Raw genomic sequence first — 24,613 nt, forward strand, 5'->3', positions numbered from 1 at the left:
GCTGCAGAGCACTGGGAAAGTGGCACCTATACCTAGTGGAAAAAGAGTGTTATTCATGCCTTCTAAAGCAATGAGCTCTAAATTCAATCCAGGGGAAGATTAAAAAAAAAAAAAAAAAAAAAAAAGACAACACAGATGGAAGGATTTTGTACCTGAAGGATCCCTCAGGTACTCTGACTCTACCTAAGGATTCTGGGTGACGTGATTTGTCAGATTGGACAGATGCACAGTTTTCCTTTGCTACCCAGCAGTGAGGAGTCTGCCTTCTGGAAACTGTTCTTACCGTACCTGTTTACCAAAATAATCTACCTGCAAATTAAACTATTCACAGAGAAACTGAAAACTTGTAAGGTCTCTGAATGTATCACAATGCCTGAATCAGCTGAAATATGAAGGAACTGGTTTGGGTGACACAGAAAGACATGCCAAGAAGTGCTTTCAGGCAAAACATGCGTGCTCCTGATTAAGAGCCAGAATTTCTCATGCAATAGCCAAACCAAAAAAAGAAGGAAAAATTCAGCAAAGTAAGTTTTAATTACGTTAAGGGGGAAAAAAAACCAAAAAAAAGAAATAATTCTTTATCTCCCATTTTCTCTCATTTAATAGTCCAAAGAAAAATAAATACCATTTCATAATGTACATGATGTCTGTTATGCACTGTGTAATTACAGTTCTGCTCAAGACTCGGCACCTGAAGTATGCAGAAGTTCAATTTACAATTTTGTCTCTTCACCACCACTGAGAGACAGCCAAGGCTGCAGCAGCTGTTGCTCACCATTTCCAAATGAGCGACCTCTGACTGGAATTGTTTTTTATAGTCCACCAGACTCTTAAATTGCAATTTTGATGTTCAATCTAATCCCTTAGCCTCACAAAACAAGGTTGTTTTAATTCCATTTGTACTTCAAGTGAAAACGTAACCATGAACAGTGGTTCTTCAGAAAATCTCTGTGTCAAGGCAAACCTGTAACAAGAATAATATAAAAGAAACATGCTCAAAAATATGAATCTACTTCAGAACAATGCTTGAATGTAGCACACACAAACCTCAGTAGGAAAAAGATATTATTTAGCGTATTTTCCAGTTTGTTGCTAAGAAACTGTTGCTTCATTTCACTATTGTCATTTGCAGAAAAATTTTGATTGTTCTTTTGCAATTCCAGTCATCTCATTGTAACAGCTATATAAATAAATGGGTTATAAAGGGAAAAGCACTGGATTGTGTTCCATGTGTTTTCATTTGTAGCCTAGTCTCCCATATTCTTTCCTGTAACTTAATTCCCTCCAGTAAGATCTAAAAAATCAAATAGAATATTTTACGAGAACACAGAAAAGATCCTCAAATTTATTTTTATATAATGTATAAAATCTGTAAGATTGCAGTAATTGTGCTCACCCTGTCTTTCTTTATGAACTAGTAATGTGCTCCTACAGTGTCTAATCTGCTGCCCTCTCTCCAAAAGTAGTTAAAAGCACATGCAAAAAGATAGAATAACAACAGAGAAAACAGAAAGTGTTGTTCTCCTTCAAATATTCTAGCTATTTATATTATTTTTTTTACCTGGCAGTAAGACCTAATACTCAACTACTTTACAAAGTTTAACTGAATGATTTTCTATTGTAAAAACTGGAACTTCCTCCATAAGAGGAAACTGATGAGTCCAGTTCCTTGCTATGACAAACGTGAACACTGTCATACTCATGTCAAATATTATTTTAAAACTAACAACTTTTTGTCTTCTTTACTCATTAGTTGCCATAGAAACTGAAGATTTCCTACATAAAATTACTGTTGGTGAGTTTACCAAGTTTCTTCTTGTGCTAGTGTCCTTTACCTTATTCTTCCTTTCCAGGTATTTAAAGACTGCAGTCATATCTGCTCCAATCCTGGATTAAAAAAAGCTAAACTCAGAATTTCATTTTCACTTCTAAAACAGGCTCTTCATTCTCCTGACCACCCTAGCAATTCCCATGGCATCTGCTGCACTTTGACTTCACCTCTCCTGAATTAAGGTGATCGGAATATAGTATTGAAAATAAAAAATATCTAGGAAATAATGCCTCTTGCAAAGAATGAATATCTGTACAGGAGTTAGTTTACCAAATATACAACATTGGCAGCTCACAGTTAATCTTATGGTCAATTACTACTGTCATCCACAGTGACCTAAAATTAATTAAGTCCCATCTTAATGATATACATTCTCAGTATTAGCTTTAGCTGAATAGTGCTGTACTTTGGATAATACAATTCATCCAATTATACTGGTCCTCAAGGTCTTTTCAATCGGCCTTGTATCATAATTCTCCTTTGTATTAATAACTGTGTCATCAGCAAATTTAATATTGTATCACAGTTATTCATTAAATAAGAGTAGTCCACAAGACTTCAAGAAACTCAAGCAAACTCCATACAGCTGATAGGTTAATCTATCAATATACACACCAATGTGCTCCCCCAAAAGAAACGTGCATTTCCCTTCCTCTTTAGCCAGCTTCTTTCCCCTTGAAGTTCCATGCTATTCCTTTTTCCCCTATGAAAAATATTTTGAGGTTGTCCAGACAGATTACATGTGCTTTATTTTTCTGCCCAGAAAACCAGTTACCCTCTTAAGGGACATGCCTTGATTTCCCATTTCCCCTTGGTTAACTGTTGTACTACAACACGAAATAACTCACACACTCAATTAGGATGTAAAAGAAGGAAAAGAAGAAGTTTTATTTTTGACTTTGTAATATATAGAATTTTAAAAGTGATAGTGGATTGGAGGAAGAAATTGTTACTTCTCTAACGACACTGGTCAAACTAACAGTCTATTAATTCTCTCATCTCACAAAGGAGAATGAAAAACAATTATTATTTAAATGAACAGTGTGTGAGAACTCTAGTAGAAATATGTAAACATCAGAAGGCATAGAAAACTTCTAAAATAACTTTAAAACTTTTAAAAGAACAGGGCAACAGTTAATCAATATGGACTTGTATTTAATTTCCTGTTATCTTCATAACTTCCTTCAGCATTATTCCCTTGAAGATACATTCTGAAGTATCTAGTGCATCTGACTGCATTTGCAACCATTCCAAATGTTTCTCTCATTAAATGGAGTTGTCTTTGCTATTCTTCAATCACACAGAAAAATCTTCACCTTGATAAATCTGTACTTGAAAAAGTCTTTGGTACTAAAACTAGAGTTAAACATGCCAGTACTCTTAAATTTCATACTTACAGAGTATCTTATTCTCCTGGCTTTATGAACACATTCGCTGAAGGAGCAGCATGCTGTCTGACAAAAGGCTTCATGCAAGTGAGTAAGAAATGCATTTGTGAAGCTGGAAGAACAGAGAGAAAGTAAAAAAAGGCAGCATAGGCAAAGGGGTATGTATTTTCAAATGAGGTTTGACAAATGGTGCTATGCCGTAAGATTTTGTCAGTCCTAGAATAGTATTCCAGAACTTCTGAAAGTGACAACAAAGAAACAAGGCTTTACCTTGCCACTTCAGGACCAGGACAAGCAGCCTCACCTGGCTACATAACGAAAAATAAAAAAGAACAAATTTTACAGTCTGCAAAGCACAGGAGGCATCAGGTCTCCCACTGGCCAGCAGCTGCATGTTCTTCAGGTGCACAGTGCACTGTGAGGATTAATATAAATCACAGTACAGTGACATTCTTTTGTCAGCAGAAATAGCTATCCAAATCAGTAATTAAGCACATACTGACATTCCTGCAAGACACACACAAAAAAAAAAAAAAAAAAAAAAAAAAAAAAGAAACCAAAGAATCTGATTACTAAGTGAAAGCCTACATCAGTTGCTGACACGCACATTTAACTGTTCCTCGTGCTGAATTCAGTTACACTAATCCCAAAATTAAAGAATTAAAGGTACTGGTCAAAACATTCTCTGCCTTAAGCATTCTTAGGAGAAGTCTTCACTATTTTATAAAAAAATCAAAATATTAATTGAAAAAACATATAGTATCTATTATGTAATACTGCACAGAAGGGACCAAACCACAATCCCTGGGCTACTGATCTGCAGGAATGTAAATTTACAGCTGGGAAGAACAGGATCTGTTACCAGGTAAAACTCTGTAATGAGGACATCAAACCCTTCAAGTTCTCTTGGGCTCTCAGGCATACTGGCTTAAATACCTTGGAAACTATTGATAAAGTAATAAAATATGCATGCACTGACATGAGTTATGCAAGCAAATGACATAATTCCTTAACTTATTAACACGGGTTATTATCTTCAATTTACAATTTCCTTGTATTTAAATAACTGTTGATCTAAAGACGCCCTAGGGGTGTAAAGCAGACCTGTTTCATTTGTCTGATTTGTAGTTTTACCAAGAGTTCACTCTGTACTGTCAATAATGGAATTGTATTTACCAGGAGTTTATCAGCTGACTCTGTTAGGACACGAAGCTGAACTCATTGACAAAGCCTTGTCACAACATACCAAAGCTGGGCCTCTTTCAGGTCACAAAGGCTCAGAAGGATTAATGTTACAAAGGCTTAGAAAGATTACTGCTACTGTAATACTGAGCAAATGTTTAGTTCCCTTGGTTATCCCATTTCAAAGCAACTCAACCAATGGCTCTTGTACAACGAGTTCACACTGTGGCAGTGAGAAAGTCACCACGTCTGTGTAGGCTGTTCTGAAGCTTGTTGCTTCAGGCACGTCCCTTCTTTCAAATTGAGTTGGAGGGCCTATAATTCTGTCCCTCAGTCTAGAATATAGAGCTCAGTACTGATCAAGAAGAAAATCAGCTGCAACCCTCACATGAATTCTTAGAAAAAAAATCAGAATACTCCTATCTCCCATAAAAACATGTCCACAGTTATATTAGAAAGCATAATTCAACATAATTTGGCAAATCATTTCCACATTAAATCTTTCATCAGGACAAAGCTGCAAAGTTCACAACTACAACAGGACACGTAATTATACCTAGGAGTAACAGCTAAGAACTTTTCTGCCCAAGTTTTTTTCATTATTTTTATTCAGTATCGGTGGCAAGTCAACCACACCAAAATTTCAGAGTAATCTGTTTCTTTTGCTTCTGCAAATTTACTTTTGCTTATAGGCAGTAAATAAGAAGAGAGAACATGAAAAATATTGTAAACAAGCTTTTTTGTCACTTGTTTTGAATCTAAGCAACCTGTAGGGAAGGGTACTTTTAATGAAGGAATTAATGAAGAGTGCTGAGACCTCTCCTTAAGGCTGGCATTAGCATGCAGCCCCAGTTCCCATCAGAGAGACAGTCCTGTTGGCCATCACTGCCTCCAGCTCAGTACTACATAAATCAGGTTTGATGGCTGTACTGTAAAAGGTATCAGGTAAAACACGTAAACATGCACACCAAGAAGGGGGAATCTGAACTCTGTAAGTGCCCCAGAGCTGAGGTGGGGTTTTTTGCCACGTGCCAAAGTCCCTGGCTCAGCTCACAGGGCAGCAATGCTCACTGTGAGGGCAGAAGTGACACTGCTCCCTCCTGACTGGCAGCCTGACCTTCCCCTCTCTGCCACAAATCCACTCACCAGGACAACTCCAGCAACGTGTCCTCTCTGCCACAGAAAGAGCTGTTTACTCACTGGGATCTGTTCTACACACAAAAACCAGCAGCACTATCTCCATCTCCAAAGGCACGTTGCCCTGGTATTTCTATGTGGGAAGAACAGTATTTTGCACATTTTTGGGGGAGATTTCTAAGTATTTGAGACATGTTTAATGTGCACAAGACATATTTACAAGCACATAAACTCAAGGGTATGTAAATATTTCTGTCCAGACAAGCCTAGGAAAAATTCTAACAAGACTGAGTAGTGCCAACAAACACACTTAATCCTGCTCTAATAATTAGATAATTAATAAACTACACTGATATATTTTACATTAACTATACCATAAATGAATTACAGGGGAGTTCCTGCTCTCTGAACTCACTTTCTGACTCACTGATTTAAACTCATCTTATACAGAACATCAGGACCAAGCATCAAAAGCTCTTTAGCCTTGCTCATGGAATATGAATTGGAATAAATTCCACATATTGTGCATTGGTAAGTCATTAATTGTTGCTGTGGAGGCAGGATGGGAATGAAAATGACTCTAACATCAGAAGGTAAAGAGTGAAAACCCTTATTAACAACTAGTGTTCTTCTTTTATAACCAAGGTCGCTAAGGTGAAATATGATTGGTCTCAGGTGAAAACTTTTCACACCATTGGTGCACTATGAATAGCACACGGTAGCAGAACATATCTATAAGCAACATGAACAGAAAGAGGTAACAAGTAGTTTACATTCCTCTCGGACTTTTTCCCAGGCTTAGCCTGGCAGAAATCTCTCCTTTTCTCTCTGACTGAACTGAGAGCATCCATAATTAATGACTACCTGGAACTGAAAAAAAAAAAAAAAAAAAAAAAAAAAAAAGGTAGAGAAAACAACCATCTGTTTTCCCATCTTCTCGCAAAGCCGGGAAAGACCTGCAAATACCAAGTAGAAGAAATAATTGTAAGTGTTGCTGTAATTGTACTCGAACATACTGTCGCAGTCCCTATCACCCACAAAGCTCGTGGTTTTTAACTCTCTCCCCGCCTCACAGCAAGACGCTCTTCTGAACATCAGCCAGCCCTTTATAAGAAATAAGAACCATCCATTACAACTTATTTCGCTGTCTTTCTACGGCACGATACGGCTGGGAAGCGCATGGATCACACAAGAGGTACAAAGAGCCTTGCCGCGACCTCGGTGGCGCTCGCTCCTTCCCTGCAGCTATTTGCAACACGTAACTCCACCCGCAAAAGGCATTAACACAAGAGCACACCAGCGAGCGCGAAGAACAAGCCTCGGTCACTGCCGGGGCAGTGCCGCTGAGGCGCAGCCGAGGGCGCGGGTCCAGACCCGGCTCCGGGCCGCCATTCCCGCGGCCGCTCCCTCAGGATCGCTCCCGGCCGGCGCCGCGCCTGACGCCGCGCGCCCGTGACGTCGCTCGCCAGTGACGTCGCTCGCCAGTGACGTCACGCAGCAATGGCGGCGCCCAGGGGCGCACGCGGAGGGTGGCGGCGGTAGCGGCAGCCGGGCCGGGGATCCCGCTCCGCTCCCCTCTCCGCTCCCCTCTCGGCTCCTCTCGGCCCCTCTCCGCCCCGGGGCTCCTGAGCGCGGTAAGCGCCGCGCGGGCCGCAAGGAGCAAGTGCCCGGAGCTCCCGCGTGTGGCGGCGGAGGCCGTGCTGGGCCCGCCGCGGCTCCGGTGGTTCCCGGGGCGGGAGCGCTGCGCGGCCTGCTGCGGGGATTTATCCAGCGGCTCTGCTTGTATCTCTGGAGGTGTTCCAGGAGGGACGCAGGAGGCCTGGCCTGCCTGTTGTATTTAGTTATGTTATAGTTATATTTAGTTATATTACAGTTATATTATTATAGTTATAGTTATGTTTAGTTAGTTATATTATTGTATTATAGTTGTTTAGTTAGTTATATTATATTATTGTATTATAGTTGTTTAGTTGTTATAGTTGTTATAGTATATATTATAGCTGTTATAGTATTATATATTAATAGTTGTTACAGTTATATTTAGTTATTTAGCTATATTATAGTTTGTTATACTTTAGCTATATATATGCTAGCTCGAAGTAATATATAAGTAATGATACTGATATAATTAAAGAAGAAATAAGAATACTATATTATATCTTGAGAAATATATTTTAAGAAGAAACAATTATTCCCTGGGCTCCCGTTTGCTTGAATATCAAGGTGGTCTCCAGTCCTTGTATTTGAAGACTCTTTTTTTTTTTTTGCCTCCCTTGGTTTCTTTTTTTAGATAAAAAATGAAGGCCAGAAAAGGAGGAAGATTTAGGTCTTCCTTTAAATTGAAGCGAAAAGGCATTGAAGTAGTAGGAGAATGGAAAACCGTGCAGATTGACCCCAATCTATTTGCTGAGGAGGAGTTTCGAGATATAGTGTGCTTGGAGGAACTCACAGACTATAAGTTAGTAAGTTCTTCCAAAGTGGGGAAAGTAAAAGAGAAGAGAAAGGCTGAGACTGCTTCTGAAGAAGGCAATGAGGAGGTGGAAGAACCTGTTGTCCCTCCAAAAAGGAAAAAGAAAAACAAAGATTTGAGAAGCCAAACAGATAAAGACAATACTCATAATGCAGCAGAAATGGATGTGCTGGTTGCTAAAGAGGCAAGGTGTAATGAAATAATTGAAGAAGCTAATTGTGAAGACCATGGACCAGTGACTGAGAGCATGTCAAGCAGAAGAGACACTACAAAGAAGAAGAAAAAGAAGGTACCTAAAAACAAGGCTTTTCAAGCACAGGAAGCCCTTCCATCAGTAGCTACTTCTAAAAAAGTCAAAAACTGGACAACAGAAGTTTTATCTGCCTCAACTGATCAAAAAGCTGATGTGTCTGCATGGAAAGACCTGTTTGTACCTGAGCCAGTGTTGCAGGCGTTGAGCTACCTGGGGTTTAGTGCTCCAACTCCCATTCAAGCCTTAGCCTTGCCTTCTGCCATTCGGGATAATATGGATGTTCTTGGTGCTGCAGAAACAGGTACAAGTCTGTTTAGCTGATGGTGTATGCTGGGAGCATCCAGTTTCTTTTCTTAAAACGTAGCCTATGGTTGCAAGTTTTTATATGCAGAAGAAGCAGTTTTTCAGTATTGTAAGAGAAGAGCTTTTGTCTTTTGCATTTACAGTGTATTAGAGTTTTCAATCTTTGAAACTTACATGTTTGTAAACATTGGGATTTAGAGGTTCATAAACTTACATGGTTAAACTTACATGTTTGTAAACAATGGGGACTCCCATCTTTACAAAGCATGCAAAGCTTTGCAGTCTCAACGAGTTTCTGTGCTTTTGGCAGAAGTCTCTTTTCCTGTTTCTCAGACTGTTTCCTGTTTTGGGAATGGTAAGGTGATATTCTGCAAAAGGCAGAATTAATGAAGCAAACAGGGTCGTTTCTGCAGCAGCCAAGCACGTGCTCCCAGGTTCCCGTGGAGATAATTCATGCTGGTGTGGAGCAGTAATAAGCACTGGGCACAATGTTAAGTGTGAATATGACCCAGGTCCTACTCAGAGCAAAACGGGCCCACCCTGTGCTCTGCCCCCAGGCTTTACCTTTATGTTGTCACCAGCCCTTCTCCCTGCTTGTGCTTAAAGTGAGTTCTTACATTAATGATTTGAGGGGTAGAGTCATGTCCATCGTGTGCTCAGCTTATGCTTCAAGTATTCCTAGCCTTCATGAAATTTATTATAGCTACTTGTTTACTTAATGCTATGAAGTCTCTGAAAATTATGTTCCCTCAAACTTTGTTGGTGGTTCATAGCGTTGAACTTTTGTCTTTAGCAACATTTTTTTCCCCAAAACACCTAGAAATAGGAAGCACAATTAGAAGCTACCTTGGTTAAAAAGCTTCCCTTACACTGTTTTAATCTGTTCCAGTTGCTTTATCTCAGTGCTTCTATGTAAAGTCATTTACTGCTCTACAGCAAGAAGGTAACTAAGATATGCAGTCATTTGCATTTTTATTTTAATTAGAAGCTGTGTTGATACTATTAGCTTTAGTAAGATTAGAAAGCCCCCGCAGGGAGTGTTTTTAAAAATGGAACTGAAAATTTAAATGATGTTTTTGTACTGCAAAAAACTGCCATTTTGGCAGCACTGGTAAGCAAATTCCTCTCTAGCTGCAGAATGGAAAGCAGGGTTGTTGGCAGGCTGTGTTGTTGCTTTATAATTTTGTATAACCCTGAGGTAGTAGGAATGTGTTTTGCTCATTTATCTTTCATGAGTGAAATCCAGATTCTCTCCAGAGAGTCCATGGGATCATTGTATTTCTGTAGAAACTTAGGAGATGTGGACAGCTGCCTTCAGGAAGTGCTGCAGTTGGGAGAGGTTGAAACTCTCTAGTTCTTTTTTCTGCATCCTGCAGCACCTCTTAGCATTGGGCCTGAGGGAGGAATATGCAAAGTTAAAAAACTAATAATATTTTCTAGTAGCAACATTGGGAAGACTGGGAGGATTTTGATAAGGCAGTAGATCTATATGCAGATCAGACAAAGGGAATGTCAAGGCTTGTTTTTGCAGTGGGTCTAACCTTTGCTGTTCATTTCTGTGTAGAACTAGTAAAGTTTCTGGTTAAGGAGTTAAATCTGTGTGAAATCATACAATATGAAACTGTTTAAAAGAGCACAAATTGGCTTGAACTGTAGTACCAAGATATTCCTTCCTCCTGGTTTTGCACGCCTGTCTGTGCTATGTGGTTTGTGTGTTATAAAGATAACATGCCCTGTGAGGTGATAATTTGTTTAATTTGTGAGTGAATCTAGTGCCTGTGGAATAATCCTGATTAGCACAACCATAATCTGTCTGGGTGCAGTACTGACATTGGCACCAGCAAACTGCATTATGTTTAATTCAAAATCAGTGGTGGTCTTCACCTTAAAAAGAGATATTCTGTATTTCCAGAACTTTATTGTGTAAGTGTTCTAAATGCAGGTTATAAACATTTTCTGCTTCAAGTGCAGGTAGAAGTTATAAAATACCTCCCAGCCATGCAGAAAGGTGGATAAGTAGATACAAGACTTTGCAGCAGCGGTGGCCAGGATGTTGACACTAGTCTGTACTAACTCATACTAAGGTTCTTCCCTTAAACAGGCAAAAATCTGTGTTGCTAGGCAAACCTTTACAGCTTTTTGATATGGAAGGAACTGAGATGAGGTTTGCAGAGGACTGCTTTCCAGCAGTGGCCTGTTACAGACATGGTGTAATAGTGTCTTGTACTCTGGATGCTGCTTTTATGATTAGTGAACTGCTACATCTGAAAAGCTTAGCTGGAGTGGATGTGCTACCATGCTTTTCCCAATGTCTTTATTACTGGACAGGTAGCTCAGAAGGGAATATGTGGCAGGGATGTAACTTGCAGTTAGTACAGTGAACCCTTTTGACAAGCCTTGTCTTTCCAAAGTGGATTCTCTCTTTTAAATTAGATGTATATATTCTGATGGTAAAAATATGACCCAGAGCTAGATCAGGAAATTAGACAGCGGAATATTTCAAAATACAGTATCTTGGAAAGTTGTAAATACAGGACTATAAATTGAAGATGAAAGCTAATCCTTCAAGTGCATTCCAGTTTGTCCTTGGCCTCATTTGCTATTCCTTTATTTGGAGAATGTTCATTAGAACTTTCAGTTAGGGCATGGTATTTTCCTTATGGGCATACAGTTCTTTAAAAATATCTTGACTGCAACTGCAGCTTTTTAAAAACACTTTTAGAAAAAATAAATATGCCTGACTTGCTAGAGATTGGAAAAATACCTGTTCCCCAGGAACAGGGAAATGGAGATGTATAAAAGGGAGCAGGAGAAAAGATGCTACTGCTGCAAGTTTCTGGTCTTCTAAAGATCATGAGTCTGCAACTGTTACTGTGTGTTTTAAGAACAGTGTGTGATTGGTTGTTTCTTTTCTCATCTTTTCAAATAAATGACTTGTCAGTCTGTGTTATTATTCTTGTTTGTTTTTTTTTTTTAGGAAGTGGCAAAACACTTGCATTTGCAATTCCGATGATTCACTCTGTGCTGCAGTGGCAAAAATCAAATAACTCAACAACCAGAAATGACAGTGTTTCTAAAGAGTCCCATCAGCATCATGATGAACCAAGATGGGAAGATGAGGATGAAGCAGAAAAACTAACCCATCAGCAGGCTGAAGATAGTGGAGATGAAGATGATGCATCTTTCACAACAGGCTGTGTGAAGGTGCTGGAAAATGTTGAATTTGATTGTAATGATGAGACACATACTGGTGACTCCAATAAAAAAAGACCTCTTTTAGGACTGGTCCTTACTCCTACAAGAGAATTGGCTGTACAAGTAAAGCACCACATAGATGCAGTTGCGAAGTTTACAGGTATGTAAATCCCACAGGCCATGTTCCACAGCCAGATTAGACTGTTTTTTGATCATGGCATTGGTGTTGAGCCAGAACGTGTGCCACACTTGCTTCCACAAAAATCATAAAATTTGTATGGCTTTTTTGCCATAAATATTTAGGGTAGAGGTCTGACTTAACTCCAGCAGGAGTCAAGCCACAGAAATGTTACTGAGTAACATGCCTGAGAAAAGCAATTCTCCCCTCTTCCTTTCCTTCCAAACCAGAAGTCAGTACATCTGTTAAGTGAGTGAGTGAGGACATGAAACTGTTGAAGACAGAATTTGCCCCAATTCTCTCCACTTCTTCAGTACCAGTAATTGTTTATTTATTAAAGAGGATATGTAGTGCAACACACTACTTTTAAGCCCATCTTCCTTTGGTGTCTGTATGTCCTGCTGTGCTCATCAGTCTGCATCTGATTACAAGGCTTATTTTAACTGCTAGGCTGAAATAATCAATTTATGTCAAACAGTTCTGATAGGAGCAGTGCTATTTATGTATAAAAATCTGCTGCCCAAGTGATAATATAGTTACTGCAGCAGGAGAGGCGATATTTTGATGTGGACTTTTTATTGCCTCAAGCTCACTTTGGGAAAAAAAAAGTGCTTTAGTGTTTCACAAGTAATCCAGAAGAGAGATCAGTGGAAGCTTGGATATTGGAAGGGTCTTGCACAGTAGCATTGAGTTTAGCATGGGCCAGTGTATTCTTGGAAGAAATAGGGTGAAATAAGCCATGTGTGGAGTCTGCTTCCAAAGATAAACTCCTTTTAGTACCTCTGCAAACTACTTAAAGCTAGCGTGGTCTGTGCTACTGTGCAAGAATCCATAATCAGGTAGGAGCATACTTGGAAGGATTATTCCATAGCAAATAAGCAGCTTTTTAGCAAGACAAGCATTTCTCAGTCTTAATTCTTGAAAGGATCTTCTGGTTATTCTTAACAGGAATATGTTTGTTCATGCAAATATAATTGACAAAACACGAGACACTAAAATACGTGGAAACAAAACTAACACCTATGAATGTGATTCTTCATGCTGTTTAAGACCTGTGCACTAATTCTTGGCATCTAACTATAATGAGGATTTTTCTGTAAAATTGAGTGCATTTCTGTATTCTCAGTGTTACATAAAATCCCTGAAGTTCCTGGCCAAAATGCTTGTTGAAAGTTGCAGTGTAGACTGTTTGAAGCACATGAAGTAGATATATATATATATAAACATTCACTGGTTAATTAGTGAAATAAAATCTGTTATCTCTATGTTCTAGGTATTAAGACTGCAATCCTAGTAGGAGGCATGGCTGCGCAGAAGCAAGAACGTGTACTGAATCGAAAGCCAGAAATTGTAATTGCAACCCCAGGCCGTCTGTGGGAGTTAGTTAAAGAGAGACACCCACATCTTTCAAATCTTCGTCAGCTCAGGTAAAGGTGCCTTTTCAGATAACTGCTGGATACTGAACTGGGCAGCCCTGCATACTGATTAGGTTTACTAACAGATTAAATAATTCAGACTACAGAAGATCACCTATTTCTGTGTCAGTGTTTTATTGAAATACAGATTGGTTATTTTGATGGAGGGAAATGGCAGCTAAAAACAGTAGTAAAAACCTGATTTTTCAAAAGGAAATGCAGAAGGCTACTGTTGCTGCCCCAGCATACCTGGTGTTACTTATGGTTTTATATGCATAACATCCTTTATGTGTTTGGCAGGAAAAGTTGTTCTTAAATGTATCAGGTTTGTATTTAGCTGCACAAGTGTATTTTTACTGTGTGTTTTCTGTTTGACAGGTGCCTTGTGATTGATGAAGCAGACCGAATGGTTGAGAAAGGTCACTTCTTAGAGCTGTCTCAGTTGCTGGAAATCTTAAATGATTCACAGTATAATCCTCGACGACAGACTTTTGTTTTTTCTGCCACTTTGACTTTAGTCCATCAGACTCCCACAAGAGTTTTACAAAAAAAGAATGCTAAAAAGATGGACAAGAAGACCAAACTAGAATTGTTAATGGAAAAAGTAGGAATAAGGGGCAAACCCAAAGTAATAGACTTAACAAGGAAAGAGGCTACTGTTGAGACACTGACAGAAACCAGAATCCACTGTAACACAAATGAGAAGGATTATTATCTCTATTACTTTCTTCTCCAGTATCCAGGAAGAACCATGGTCTTTGCAAACAGCATAGACTGTGTAAAACGCCTCAGTTCTCTCCTCACAATCTTAAATTGTGATCCTCTTCCTTTGCATGCCAACATGCACCAAAAGCAAAGGCTGAAAAACCTGGAAAGGTTTGCTGAGCGAGAGAGGTGAGTTGATTTTCAACTTCCTAGTAGAGAAAAAAAAGAAATTGCATAAAGGGTGATGGTGAGGGGAAACAGCTCTGTTAGAATAGGAGCAGGTTGGGGAAGTTCACTGAGGGTGAGAGTCCCCTGTTCATGAGCCCAAGATATTAATGATTAAGGATAAGATTTCACAGTTAAGGTGATGAACTGGAGCAAGTTCGGTGGAAGGCATCAAGATACTCAAGAAGCACTGGCTCTGCAGGAGAAGAGGCTGAAGGGACTGGGTGTTTTTATTACCTGGGAAAAGTATTTTTTAGGGAGCTAATGGCAGCCCTCTAACACCATAAAAGAAGGTTATCCAGAAGAAGAAGCCAGTGCTGCTTGATGAGAGGATGAGAGGTAATGGGTGCAAGTTGAAATGAGATTCAGGCTAGATATGAGAAAGTTTTTTGTCTGTGAGGACAGTTGAGCATGGGAACAGGCTGCTTGTCTTGGAGGCTTTTTGAGGCTCAGTTGGATAAAAGCCCTGAGCAACCTGATCCAGTCTTGCAGCTCATCCTGCTTTGAGGAGGAGATGTTACTAGAGACCTCCTGAGGTCCACCAGAAACTGAAATAGCCTGTGGTCCAGGAGCTTGTTGCTGCTGAAGGAGCTGTCACTCACCTGGTTTTCAGACATTTTTTAGAGCTGTCCTGCACAGCTCTGCCCAAGTCTTGGCTCTGCAGCTCGTTTGAGCCTCTGTAAGTTATTGAATCTCCCTAAACCATCAGAAAACTAACCACTTATTACTCATTTGCAGGTTTAATTATATCAATTAGTATCTCAAGAGTTGAAGTATCTTTGAGCAGTGCAGAAGAAAGGACAGTTGTGCCTTTCAGCAGTACTGAGCAGTCAGGGCTTACCCAAGCAGACCTGTTCTGCCATTGTAGGAAATGTTGTTTTGGGTTGTCTTTGGCATGGCCTTTGGGAGGAGAGTTTTAGTGTCATTACTTCCATAGTCCAGAAGCTTCACAGTTTAGTCCTGCTGTGAACTGCTGCATGCTGTCTGGGAGTTTGTACCTTGTTAATAGATCCAGGCATGGAGAAGAGAGGTTGAATTGCTGTGATGGAGCTGCAGCATCTCTTGGCAAATGTATTGATAGCATTTGCATAGGTCAGGTGAAGTGTTTCAGAGACTGCAGATTTTCAAGGCAGGAAAGAAATCTATGAGACCATCTCCCATGGCATTCTGCAGATTACAAGCTGTAGAATTTTCTGTTGTTATTTCTGCTTTGAACCTTTTAGCAGTAGAATATGCAGTCAGATGCCATAAAATCTTAACAAATTTCCATTACCTAAAATTTACTAATTTCAGTTGCTGGGAGATGTTTTTAAAACAAACTGTTCCATATCCTGGGGAGACATTTGTCTCTGTAGAGACTGCTTGTATAAAAGAACATTTTTGTTTATCTTGTCTAGGGATAAGGAGAAATAGTAATTGTTAGAACAGAACTCCCCCTTTATTTCTAGGTTTTACTATACTGAAAGTGTATTTGAGTGCACATTGGTAGAAGATACTTCACCCCAAAAACTGTTACTTAAATAGATAATGTTAATTATGCGATTTTTCTTAACTGGTAAAACTTCTAATAACATGTCTGTACTGCCAGAGGATCAACTGTGTTGTTAATGGTGTGGACAAAGTAAGCTAAAGAAATTCTTTAAAACCTGGACAGTGCACTGAAAAGTGTAAAGCAGGGGCACATACTGCCCCTTCCTGATTGAATAGCAAATTTTTCTAGCATTCTTGTGAACTGAAAAATATAGGAAAATAGGATCCAGCAAGGTAGTGCATTTATTTATTGAAAACAGAATAGACCTGCTGAAGGCAACACTTGCGTTTTAAATTTTACTTAGAGTAAATTATTGTTTCAAGACCGCCCTTGAGGTACGGTGGGTATTGTTTCTGTAGGGGCAAACAGAATACATATGTCCTACAGATTATACAGTATAAACCTGTTTCTTAAACTTCTGTGGTGGAATTCTAGGTTGCTGTATTTTATGTTCCTTGGCAAATTATTTGCTCTTCAATTTTATGTTCACTAAATTCTGTCACTTTCTCAGCTGTGTCCTCCTGACAACAGATGTTGCAGCTCGTGGTCTTGATATTCCTAATGTCCAGCATGTCATCCACTACCAGGTTAAGCATTTTTAATGTTTTTCTTTTTCCTGTTTTGATTTTATATGAGTTTTTGCTGACCCAAATCCTGAACACCGTAAAGCTGTAATTCTTGGTCCCATATACAGTATAGTCCCAAGTATAGAGATTAAATCATTTAACTGTCCTTAGTGCTTTGTAAAGATCTCATTTCTGCAGTGACTGACTGCAATGGGTAGCACTTTATGAATGTGTGATTACATGTCAGAAATGACATAATAGATATGATCCTCCTTGCTTTTTGCTTACCTTTTATATCCAAAGGAAATTACTCAGCCTTATAACTCTTCTCTGAGGACACATAAAATGTTTTCCTGCTTTGCAAGTGAAATGACAGAGGGTCAGAAGTTAGGAGAGACTCACAAAAAATTACGCAAGGAAAAATTCTGGATCAGAGAACACAAAGTGTGTCCTGACATCATCTTTTACGTTATTTTCATCTGTGTTATGTGCGATGTACTGTGTGTAAAACCCAAAATTCTTTGGCAGCCTCTTGTGCAAGGCACGGCAGGCTGCTGGCAGCTGGCCTGGCCTGGCATGGCTCTGGTTTTGCAGGTCCCTCGCACCTCGGAGCTGTACGTGCACAGAAGTGGCCGAACGGCCCGAGCCGCCAATGAAGGCCTCAGCCTGCTGCTGATCGGCCCCGAGGACCTGATCAATTTTCGGAAAATCTATAAAACATTGGAGAAGAGTGAAGAGCTGCCATTTTTCCCAGTTGATGCCAAGTGCATGACTTCTATTAAGGTAAAAAAATAACTTTTTGCAGCCCAAGTAGTTGCTTGCTTATTTATATTACTGATATGATATTGCCTGTCATGTTCATTCCAGGTTTCAGATGAAATTTACTCTTGAGGATTATAAAATTAGGTTAATTGCACTTTATATTTTTTTAAGCAATATCTATTATTTCTTGTCAATAACTGGCCCAAGAAATTCATTCAAATATAAGCATCACTTGTGTTTTTCCAGAAACAGTATAGGGAAGTGGCTATGTTTTGTAGGTGTGTAGCTGGGATGGCTCTGCTATGTACATTGTTTAAAGCTTCTTATGTTAGGAACAGACTAGAGAACAGTATCAGGTTCAGGGATATTCAGTGCTCTTCACCCACCTCTTCCCATCTGAAGTTGTGAGTTGTCTGATTTTGTAAAAGTTCTTGTACTGTGAGGCCACAACTGCCACTGAACCCTGTCAAACTGAGTGTGTTTCTCTTTCCTAGGTTATTGCCCATTTCAAAGAGGATTCAGTCATTCTCTAACTCACAAGATAGGCAATGGTTAGAATTTACAAAACTGCTTTAGAAAGCATCTAGTCACTGCAGATTTTCTACTTCTTTAATAGGAGACTATTTCATGTCAGCATTCTCTTAGCAGTTTGGATGGTCAGTAATACACAAATGGGACATATTTAAGTACTAGATTTTAAAGAAATCCAGCTGGGGTAGAAATTTCTGACTGTTGCACAGTCACTGAGAACAGGGAAGAGTGCAAGCAGTCAGATAATGCAGCAGGTATCTTCCTCGTGGTATTTTGATTTAGGCTTACCTACTTGGATTGGACTGAGCCCAGGGTCTACCCCAGTGGCAACAGCAGTATCTTCACTTTGGGAATAATGACAGAAGTTTCAAAAGCCAGCAAATATTGCTGCAAATAGGGTATTTCTTTCAGAAAATTCAGCTTTCTGAAAGAGGAGAGAAAATCAAATAAATACTTTGATGGATTGATTTTCTTCTTGGTAGTAATGAAGAGAATCTGATTTCCACCCCATCTCCCTCACTAACCCCTTCTACCTACTAAATGTTTCTAGTTACTGAGAGAAATCTGTTATTTTGAAGAGTGTTGCTTCACAGGTTCATTCTGTGTTTCTTGATGAGTAGTTGTTGGCTCTTATGCTCTATCAATTCATGGGCAAATAAATATTATTTCTATGCTTCCCTTTTCCTGTCACCATCTCAGAATGATCTCTCCTATCTGTAATAGTGCTCCTCTTCCCAGAAGAGATCTTTGTAATTGTAGTTGCAGGACTCCAGCCTCATAAACCCTTGCAACAGTGCTATCTTATTTACACTTTGTCCTGGGTTTAATTACAAAGTCATTGTAGTTGGGCCTAATAGTGCTGCTGGTGCTTTACGTCTGTCCTGCTGGCACACTTCTTCCCTCCTTTTGCATGCCTTCATTCAAGTTCAGAAAAGTCTGAGGAATAGAATTGTTGAATCAGGAGAGTTTCAAAGAGGACTTAAATTTTACAGAGATGGAAAAGCTTACTTTAAATTTCTTGTAATGATCGAACAAGTGATTGACTTAGTAGTCCACTGCAAGTGTTACTACTTCTCTCTCTCTCTGTAGTAATTATGTTGGTAGTCCTGGCTGCTGCTGTTACTGTGCAGCACCTGACTACACCTGGCTATTACAATTCCTTCATGATTTTGTTTTATGCAACTTCAGGCACATTCCAAATAGCAGAACTTGTTTCTGGTTGGTTCATAATTACTGCAAGTGCAGATTTTCTTTCCACAGTGAATTAGTTATTTGTTTGGGCCAGCTGGAAGCCTGCAGATCAGGTCAAGTTTGCTGGACATCTTTGTTCCACCTGTGTGTAGCTGGGAAGAAGGACAGGACATTCTGTCCTGTGCCTAAACAAAAACCAGGTGCATTCCTGAAAATATGATCTGTTCCTTCCATATGGCCTGCAGGAGTTTACTTTCTTCAGAGTGGAATGAAAGTAGTGGCTGTTCCTTACTGCTGCGACTAATAACTCTGAGCTCAAGCTGTACTATATAAGTATGTAACTTGGAAGTAATTGGTATCTGAATCATGGTTTGTTCTTGATGTCTCTCAAGTGTTTATAATGATTCATTCATAGAATGTTGAGTTAACATTCAGGTATGTAGTGAGGTATTTTAGAATTCTGTCGTGGATGTAAGGAAGGAAAACACTAGTGAATGATGATGTGTTTATTAGGTGGGACGTGAGTAGGGAACAAAAGTGTCTCTGTACCCCAGCTGCATTGCAGTGCATGCTCTCAAACACTTACTCTGCTAAAGTACCCCACATTTAAGGCTGATCATAATGTGTCAGTGTACTTCCATTGCAGGAACGGATGAATTTGGCAAGGCAGATTGAGAAGGCAGAATTTTTCAACAGTCGGGCAAAGCAACACAACTCCTGGCTCCAGCAAGCTGCAGAGGCTCTTGAGATGGATCTTGATGATGACATGTTGATGGGCAAGTAGAAGATGTTTCTTCCTGGGTATGCTCAGTAGGGCCCATAGCCCTGGTGTCCAGAAGAAGCCCCACAGTGGAAGAAAAGCTTCAAAAGCTGCAGAGCAGAGGTGGGGGGGAAGGAAAGCAGTGTTGTTGAGGTGTGGTGTTAGAATGATCATGCAGCTGGAGCTGAGGAGTGAGGTTTGACAGTACTGGCAAGTTGCAGGCAAGTCTACATGTTGTAGGACCAGAACTGTTGAGTTTCTGGCAAGCATTCCAGAGTAATCTAAGCAGCCCAGTATGTCCTGATTTGAGTCTTGTCCCCTCTTGTCACAGAGAAAGCTGTTTCCACACTTCTGCTTCTCTCTCCCACTCTCCTTTAGTCAGGCATCAGGACAGGAGCCTGACAGTTCTGTGTGGGAACAACCAGGAAGTGCTAGGGAACACCAAATATTATGTGAGCCTTAGTAGGTTGAGCTGTGTGGGCTAAATGGCCAATGCATATATTAAAGTTGATGAGGTTTTTGGTGCTTTGTTAGAAGTAAATAATTTCTTACATTTTTAAAATTAAATATTTTGTAGGCTGTAGCTAAGAGAATGTGTAGGGCTGTACAACTCCAAGTTTGTTATTACTTCAATGCCATGGAGTTTTGCAAAGCTGAGATGCACTGTAAAATGCCCCCTTGTGTGTTCATATTTTGGGAACTGAAGGTATGATTTCCTGACAGTTCCTTGAAGGCAGGCTGAATAGAGTTGCTGCAGAGGTCACTTCAGATTAGTCTGGCTCTAACCTGTTAGCTGCTAAATATGCCAATGCCTTAATTTTGAAACATGTTTAGATTAATGTCTTTCTTTATTCATGTCTGGACTAGCTGCTTCTCAACCACTTTGCAAGCAAACACTAACCATCTCTGTCTGAATTGTTCGGGAGTGCTTTCAGATAATTAGCACTCTGCTGTCTTGTTTTGACATAATCTGAGTGTGCTGTGCTTTGGAATGAGTTTCCAAATAACACATCCAGTCCAAGTAAGTTGAGACTCTCAAGTGAAATACTTTTTAATTGCCACCCAGAAACTTGACAGGTTTATGCTTTAAAGTCTACTCAGTCTCTAATTCTTGTGTGGCTTATAGGAGACCAATTAAACTCCCAGTCATTCATGCCATAAGTGCCTCTTACACAGTTACAAAAGATTCAGTAATGTGCTTTCAATTTTACCTTACAGCAAGCTTGATTTAATTTTTCTCCTCGGTTCAGGGTTAACTATGGTTACTCAGTAGTCAGGATTCCTCTTGATCTCATTACCTTGTGAACAGCCTGGGTGATCTGAAAATGTCACAGATGACTGGGAGTTGAGTGACCTTCTTAGAGAAAGCTGGGATCAGCATCTACTATCAGGTCTTACAAACACCTGCAATGCAAGCTTATTTCTTGTTGTAACATCCTGTATCTTTGATTTCTGTCCCAAGGAAGAAAAGCTAGTGAGCAAGAAGAAAGCCAGAAGCAAAAGATGCTGAAGGGGATGAAAAAACAACTGAAACATATGTTGTCCCAGCCACTGTTTAAAGTCCTTATGAAAACCAAGTACCCAACACAGTCTGGAAAACTACTCTTGCCTCAGACATCAGAAGGCATTTCAGCTCTAGGTGCCATGTCCAAAAAGCAAGCCAAGAAGAAGAAATCAATAAAATAAAATTAGAAAACAGCAAGGTCATTCAGTGCGAGAGAAGCAAGGACTATCCTCATCAAGGCTGTCAGTGCTTAGGGCGGAACCCAGCTAAAAGACAGATTGTGTAAGGATGTTGCCTGTGTATTGGTTGTGCAGGGCACAAAACAAAATGCTGATTTAAAGGGCTCAATTAACATCTGACTAGTTACTGTAGAATCTTGTCTTGGATCTTGTTTTTTTTAATGTTACTTTTTTCATAAATCTCAATTAATAGAAGTTTATTCGTTTTCACATCGTTCTGATAATTACTCCACTTTGTGAGATGGGTAAGAGTTACTGGGTGGAATTCACTGTGGGCATACTCTAATGATAAAACTTGATTTGAATTTTAATGTCTTTGAAGGACAGGGGAAGGTCAGCTATATACAGTGCAAGTACAGTCTGAGCTGGTGATAGTGGGAGGTTTGGCTTTTACTGCCTCTAGCTCAGTGTGAAAGGCAGAATATACAGATAATGATGCCAGTAAGTCTACAGTTCTGGTTTTGGAAATGTCCCAGTTTTCTTTCTCCTCTGATAATATTTCTCAGTTCTGTTCTCCACCAGGTTTAATTCTCTTAGTCCTGTGTTAATACATTTGAATGTGCAGAAAAAAGGGTGGCAATGGGCCAGGACTGACCTTGGGAGATGCTTAGATTTCTAAGGAGTAAGTGTTGCTCCTCAATGTTTTCTTGATTAATATTTGAAGTTAAGCCTGTATTTGAAAACATGTTAGAACCATGATCTTCACTGTAATAGATGATGCTTTGAAATGTCACTTTTGAACATTGCTCCATTATAATTGTGCTTTTAAATAATTCTAATCTAATCTGGGCAAATATTTTTTAAACTTTTTAAAAATATATTTTGATTTTTTGTTAAATTATATCTGACATAAACTTCAAAGCCTGTGTCTGTTTTCAGTTACTTGAAATTTCTAAATCCCTCATAGCTGATGCTGTTTACACTTAGCAGGCAAGAAAAGGAGAAAAGCATCCAAAACATAAGACAGTGGAATCTATTGGTGGGAGGACAGGTAACCTTCACCTGCTGGCTCTGGATGAGGCTTAGTTTGTGTGTCTCAAACTGTGGATTGAACCAGTGTCACTGCCATGACAAGATGCACCAGGTTACTCAGCTACTCAGGAACATCTGTCTGTGGGGTCGAGTGCCCCCTCTAACCACTTGCTAGTTTATTCTTTCATCTGTGTAAGTAAGTGAAGCCCTCTGTCTCTGGAGGGCTTTTCTTTTGTTTTCATGCATTACTGAAGAAGAGTTCTGACAATGTATAAGCATACAGAGCTTGTCAATGATAGATGAGATTTTCCTTGCAATGCACTGTTTGTTTCATGCCCTTGGGAGCAGAGGGGAAAGTTTTGAGGAACAGAGATGGGAAGGTTCTGTTTCCTCTCATGTGAGGAGATGCATCTTTGGAGTTAATGTGACATTTGAAAAATAAAAACAATTTTATGAGAGTTCCTTGTAAGGAAGGCTGAAAAAAGGAACTGAACAAAGGTAAGCATGCCCTCATTTCTTTCCTGTGCCATTTTAATCAGACTTATACATTATGAAAAGGAAACTTGTGTTGGTTTTGCATCCTGAAGGGTATGAGCACCAGATAGGCTTGTTTTCTGCATTTATGATGCATTTCTGTTTCCATTTCATTAACAAAATCAAGGCTGGATCCTGACAACAGAGCTCAGCATCTCCCTGTCCGAATCTGCATGAATTTCAGCAATTTCTGATTCCATGAGATCATGAGGAGAACTCAACTGGGGGACATTGAGATTATTGTTATTTAATTTCTAGCATTGTTATGAAGTTTTTCAGCTGCTTCTGTTTCCCTGTGTTTAACAACCCAGTTCTCATACTGCCAGCCCACTGTCCTGCCAAGTCTCCCCAGGAGCATGACACTTGTGCCCTTCTTCATAGAATGATAAAACCTAATGCCACCATGCCCATATAGCAAAGTGCCACATCCACTTGTTTTTTGAACACTCCAGGGGTGCTGACTCCACCACTTCCCTGGAGAGCCTGTTTTAATGCTTAATGGTTCATGTTTGCCTGTGGGACATGCTCTCAGGCTGGTTTTCTTCTGCAGCCTCATGTGCTCTGCATGAACTCTCAATGCTTAAATCTACTGATGCTGCACCCCCACAGGAGCTAAAGCAGAGCTTGGACCCTAAAAATATCTCAGTGTCTTTAAAAGAGCACTTGTCTAGAGCTCTGAAAGCTGTCTTGTGGCTGCCTGTTTTGCCTTGTCATTATCTTACCAGGATACCCTGAGTCTTCTAGCCAGAAGAAAAACCTTATATTTGCTTTAGGTAATTTTAAAAAATTGTTAAACCAATAACTGAACGATATTAGCATTTTGCTGCCCCACTCCTATTGAATGAAGTTACTGCAGAAAGAGGACAGTAAAGTGGAATGTTTTCTCTATCTCTGATTTGTATGTGTACTACTGGTGCAAATTAGATATGAAGAATTTTACATCAAGTCCATATGGCCAGTGTAATCTTAGTGCTTATCAAATACGTAGTATCAAATGTTTTCTCTAATGCTGTGCTGGCACAGCAGTTATACTGAGGCCTCTAACCAGTAATCTTGTGTTTTGTGGTAGCTTAATGTCTGCTGAAATACGCATAATTAAAGGACTTATTAAGTCTATTTAAGCTGTCAAAGCAACTTCCAAGTAGTTTAATAAAAGCATTACTTCAGCAGAGTGGTGGTAGGCTTCAAGCTGATATAGAGCAACCACTACTACCTAACAAAAGTGAAACAATAGCTTCTGAACCATCTTTTTTATTTTCTGAATGCATGGAGCCAGTTGATCTCATCCCTGCCAGAGTTCTTGCTCTGTCATATTCTATAAAGGAAGAGTCCCTGCAGTTTAAGGCATCTGCTGAGGAGATAGTTTGGACAGGATCTCACATATCAGACAAGAGAGTTTCCTGACACTCCCCGTGCCTTTTCTGTCCTCCCTGTATGTTAATAAAACAGCAAATTAGCAGAGCAGAGGCTGGAGTGGTGCCTTGTCCTATACCAGCAGCCCAGGCACAGGGCTGGCCATGTGGCACAGGGGAGGTAATTCTCACCTTCCTGAGAGAGGGCTGGATATCCCACACTTTCTGCAATTAGTCTGTATCAGCTCCCTGAGGGGAGAGGAGATAGGAAAGAGACTTTTTGACAGCCTCACCTTACACAGCCTGACACAAGCAGGAAAATGTGGTAAGAAACGCTGTGCTTTCCTGGGGTGTTGAAATGCTCCCTGCTATGTCCTGTGCTAGCAGGA

The 24,613-nt window shown here is 39.8% G+C and overlaps 1 protein-coding gene and 1 long non-coding RNA gene across 3 annotated transcripts; one reads left to right on the forward strand and one right to left on the reverse strand.

Annotated features, from left to right (window-relative positions):
* Window positions 1–517: 517 nt before the first annotated feature.
* Window positions 518–7,047, reverse strand: LOC110476406 (uncharacterized). 2 transcript variants are annotated; one of them, XR_002466405.3, is made up of 4 exons: window positions 6,836–7,047; window positions 3,229–3,331; window positions 1,836–1,887; window positions 518–964 (listed from the first exon to the last, which is right to left on the reverse strand). It is a non-coding gene; the product is annotated as an uncharacterized LOC110476406 (long non-coding RNA). The 2 variants fall into 2 exon arrangements; XR_002466404.3 differs by lacking the exon at window positions 6,836–7,047 and having other exon boundaries at window positions 3,229–3,871.
* On the forward strand, window positions 6,917–22,227 carry DDX24 (DEAD-box helicase 24). The gene is made up of 9 exons (XM_077783977.1): window positions 6,917–7,172; window positions 7,829–8,562; window positions 11,542–11,919; window positions 13,211–13,364; window positions 13,731–14,246; window positions 16,325–16,400; window positions 16,974–17,162; window positions 19,510–19,643; window positions 21,090–22,227. Exons 2-9 carry the CDS (start codon window positions 7,836–7,838, stop codon window positions 21,307–21,309), a joined length of 2,394 nt encoding a protein of 797 aa, XP_077640103.1. The 5' UTR covers window positions 6,917–7,172; window positions 7,829–7,835; the 3' UTR covers window positions 21,310–22,227.
* Window positions 22,228–24,613: the final 2,386 nt, after the last annotated feature.

The sequence above is a fragment of the Lonchura striata genome, chromosome 6 (assembly GCF_046129695.1).
Source record: "Lonchura striata isolate bLonStr1 chromosome 6, bLonStr1.mat, whole genome shotgun sequence".
Classification (NCBI taxonomy): Eukaryota; Metazoa; Chordata; class Aves; order Passeriformes; family Estrildidae; genus Lonchura; species Lonchura striata.

What these genes read in the sequence shown, in the direction of transcription:
- DDX24 (XM_077783977.1), top strand. Translation starts at nt 7,836, where the DNA reads ATGAAGGCCAGAAAAGGAGGAAGATTTAGGTCTTCCTTTAAATTGAAG. An exon ending in AGGTTTGCTGAGCGAGAGAG is followed by an intron (nt 14,247 to 16,324) that starts GTGAGTTGATTT and finishes TCACTTTCTCAG; the next exon opens with CTGTGTCCTCCTGACAACAG. An exon ending in AGTGCATGACTTCTATTAAG is followed by an intron (nt 17,163 to 19,509) that starts GTAAAAAAATAA and finishes CTTCCATTGCAG; the next exon opens with GAACGGATGAATTTGGCAAG.